General features: G+C 45.0%; 1 protein-coding gene across 1 annotated transcript in view; it reads left to right on the top strand.

Moving 5' to 3' along the window:
- Window positions 1–3093: 3093 nt before the first annotated feature.
- The window catches only part of LOC104985005 (keratin-associated protein 10-8-like), a 5092-nt gene continuing 4132 nt past the window's right edge, over window positions 3094–4053 (top strand). Inside the window, exons 1-5 of the mRNA XM_010834994.1 lie at window positions 3094–3149; window positions 3255–3571; window positions 3623–3656; window positions 3774–3867; window positions 3916–4049. Coding sequence (XP_010833296.1) covers window positions 3094–3149; window positions 3255–3571; window positions 3623–3656; window positions 3774–3867; window positions 3916–4049 — 635 coding nt within the window. The remainder of the gene's footprint in view (window positions 3150–3254; window positions 3572–3622; window positions 3657–3773; window positions 3868–3915; window positions 4050–4053) is intronic.

Below are 4053 nucleotides of genomic sequence, written 5' to 3'. Positions count from 1 at the left end.
ATTTCTGTCCTTTATTGAGCCCATCTTTGCATGAAATGTTCTCTTGGTATCTCTAATTTTCTTGACGAGATCTCTAGTCTTTCCCATTCTGTTGTTTTCCTCTATTTCTTTGCACTGATCACTGAGGAAGGGTTTCTTATCTCTCCTTGCTATTCTTTGGAACTCTGCATTCAGATGGGTATATCTTTCCTTTTCTCCTTTGCTATTTGCTTCTCTTCTTTTCACAGCTATTTGTAAGGCCTCCTCAGACAGCCATATTGCTTTTTTGCATTTCTTTTTCTTGGGGATGGTCTTGTTCCCTGTCTCCTGTACAGTGTCACGAATCTTCGTCCATAGTTCATGAGGCACTCTGTCTATCAGATCTAGTCCCTTAAATCTATTTCTCACTTCCATTGTATAATTGTTATGGATTTGACTTAGGTCATACCTGAATGGTCTAGTGGTTTTCCCTATTTTCTTCAATTTAAGTCTGAATTTGGCAATAAAGAGTTCATGATCTGAGCCACAGTCAGCTCCCGGTCTTGTTTTTGTGACTGTATAGAGCCTCACCATCTTTGGCTGCAGAGAACTAGCCATGACTTATAGCTGTCTTTCTCTATAATAAACTTATTATTTTCAAGAATTCTTAAGTCCCCATCAACACACTAAGAATTGAAAGACTGACACATAACACTTACCAAGGACCTACTCATCCACATTATACCAACCACAAAAATGCACAAGAGAAGAACACTATTAATAAAAGACTGAATTCATCAAGATGATATAAGGATTAAAAATATATATGCACCACACAACTGAGACCCAAAAATATATGAAGCAAATGTTGGCAGAATTGAAGTGAGAACCAGACAGTTCTGTGATAACAGTTGAGGCTTTGGAAACCCCATGTTCAATAATGGATAAAACATCTAGGGAGATCAATAAGGAAACAGAGGACTCGAAAAACACTGCAAATCAACTAGTCAAAACAAACACACAGAACACACCACCCATCAACAGCACATTCAATGCTCTCCAGGACAAGCCATATATAGGACACAAAACAAGCCTCAGTGAATTTTAAAAAAAAAAAACCTGAAATCATACAAAGGGTCTTTTCCAATCACAATGGAATGAAATTAAACATCAATAACAGAAAGAAACTAGAAAATTCACAATATGTCAAAATTAAACAACAGATTATTTTTTTAAATGGGGGTCAAAGACAGAAGTTAGGAAATTAGAAAATACTGATAATGAATTAAAATGAAAACACAATGTATCAAACCTATGGTATGCAGTGAAGGCTGGGCAGAGGGGAATTTAAGCCTCTAAATGCCTACTTTAAAAAAAAAAAAAGAAGAATAGGGACTTCCCTGGTGGTCCAGTGGTTGAAAATCTGCCTTCCAATACAGGGTATGTGGGTTCGATTCATGGTCAGGAAACTAAGAGAGCCACAGCTACTGAGCCTGCACACCTCAACTAGAAAGAAACCCGTACGCTGCAAAGAAGACCCCACGTGCCACAACTAAGACCCAATGCAGCCAAATATTAAATAAATATTAAAAAGAATGACCACAAATCCATAAACTAACTTTATACCTTGAAGAACTAGAAAAGAGCAAACTAAATCTAAAGATGGAAGGAAATACTGAAATTAGAGTGAAAATAAATGGCATAACAGACAGAAAAACAGCAGAGAATTAACAAAACCAAGTTTGACTCCTTGGAAAGATATACAGATAGACTAGCAAAGAAAAAAGAGAGAAGGTACAGTAACTAAATTCAGAATTGAAAGTACGGATATTACCATGAACCTCAGAGAAATAAAAAGCATTATAAAAGAATACCAAGGACAATTTTGTATGCCAACAACTTATAACCTAGATGAAATAGAAATTTTTCAATAAATATACAAATTAACAGAACTGACAAAAAAAGAAACAGAAAATCTCAACAGACCTATAACAAAATATTGAATTATTAATTAATACTCTCACAGGGAAAAAAGCCCTGGACCAGATGGCTTCACTGGTGAATTCTACCAGCGTATAATAAACTAACACCAAACCTTCTCAGGCTTTTCCAAAAGCCAGACGAGAGAACACTTCCTAACTCATTCTGTGATGCCAGCATTTCCCAGAAGTAAGGAAAAATATTCACCAATATACTTTATGAACATAGATGCAAAAATGCTCAACAAAACACTAGGAACCTGACTCCAAGAGCATACCAAACTGATTATATACCATGACCACGTGCCATTTATACCAGGAATGCAAGGTTGGCTCAACATTGTTTTAAAAAAATCAACCAATGTAAAATACTGCATTAGCAGAATGAAGGAATAAAAGATACAAGTTCTCAGACTACCCTGGTGGTACAGTGAAGAAGAACCTACGTGCCAGTGCAGGGGACACAGGCTCAGTTCCTGGTGCAGGAGGATCCCACGGGCCACACAGCAACGAAGCCCATGCACCACACCTCCTGAGCCCTTGCTCTAGAGCCCACGCTGTAGAGCCACGAGCCACAACTACTGAGCTAATGAGGCCCATGCTCCTAGAGCCTGTGCTCCACAATAAGAGAAAGTCTTCCCACAGAAACAAAGAGCCAGGGCAACCAAAAATTTTAAACTTAATAAAATAAATAATCTTTAGAAGACACGATCTCACTTGGTGCAGGAAAGGATTTTGACGAAAGCCAACACAATTTCATAATTTAAAAAATTACTCAGAAAATTAGGAATAGAAGAGAAATTCTTCAACGTCATAAAAGGAATATATGAGGAATCCATAGCTAACATGACACTCAACGCACCCTTCGTTGGTGTATGAATTCAGGAGAAAATAACATGCCAATCAAGAGAGTATTTAAAAAGAACAAAACATGCTAGTGATTCAACTGAGTGTTGAGAAGTAAGGGAATAATAGCGAGAAGCCCCGGAAAGATGCTGGTGGTGGGGCTGTGAGGAGTGCTGGCCGTCTAGAGTCTACCCACAGGATGGACTCCAGGATACTGGACGCCGCCCCTGGGGCTGGACCCCTGCTTCATGGATCCCCCAGGCTCCAACTCCTCAGGAGTTTAACGAGTTGAGTGACCTGTCACGGGATTATGACGCGCATCCTCAGGACCTGCTCCAACAAGGAAGCAGACTCTGCTGGGCCCCGGTGATGCAACAGCACACACCCCAGAGCTGTATATAAGCTCCAACCACCTAAGGACATCACACAGCCTCACCCATCCACTCCCTCACACACTCACACCTCTTCCAGCCCCATCACCTCCACCATGGCTGCCTCCAACCTGTCCGTCTACTCCAACGACCTAAGCTATGACTGTCCAGAGAGCTGCTGTGAGCCCCCCTGCTGTGCCCCCAGCTGCTGCACCCCGGCCCCCCGCCTGACCCTCCTCTGTGCCCCAGTGAGCTGCGAGTCCAGCCCCTGCTGCCAGCCAGCCTGCAGCAGCTCCTGCCCGGCCTCATGCTGCCAGCAGTCTAGCTGCCAGCCCTCCTGCTGCACCTCCTCCCCCTGCCAGCAAGACTGCTGTGAACCCGTCTGCTGCAGGCCTGTCTGCTGCACACCTGTCTGCTGCAGGCCTGTCTGCTGCACACCTGTCTGTTGCACACCTGTGTGCTATCAAGCCTCCCCCTGTTCTACCTCCTCATGTTGCCAGCAGTCCAGCTGCCAGTCCTCCTGCTGCACCTCCTCCCTCTGCCAGCAGGCCTGCTGTGAGCCCGTTTGCTGCACCCCTGTCTGCTGCACCCCTGTCTGCTGCACCCCTGTCTGCTGCAGGCCTGTCTGCTGCACCCCTGTCTGCTGCAGGCCTGTCTGCTGCACACCTGTCTGCTGTGAGGCCTCCCCCTGCTGCAGACCCTCCTCCTCCTCTGTGTCCCTCCTCTGCCGCCCCGGGTGCATCCCTGCCTCCTCTTGCCAGCCCAGCTGCTGCCGCCCGGCCTCCTCCGTGTCCCTCCTCTGCCGGCCCGTGTGCCACCCCGCCTGCTGCGTGCCCACCTCTTCCTGCCAGCCCAGCTGCTGCCGCCCGGCCTCCTCTGTGTCCCTGCTCTGCCGGCCC

This window comes from Bison bison, unplaced genomic scaffold, assembly GCF_000754665.1.
Source record: "Bison bison bison isolate TAMUID 2011002044 unplaced genomic scaffold, Bison_UMD1.0 scf7180017864037, whole genome shotgun sequence".
NCBI lineage: Eukaryota > Metazoa > Chordata > Mammalia > Artiodactyla > Bovidae > Bison > Bison bison.
This window is presented reverse-complemented; position numbering and strand designations above follow the sequence as displayed.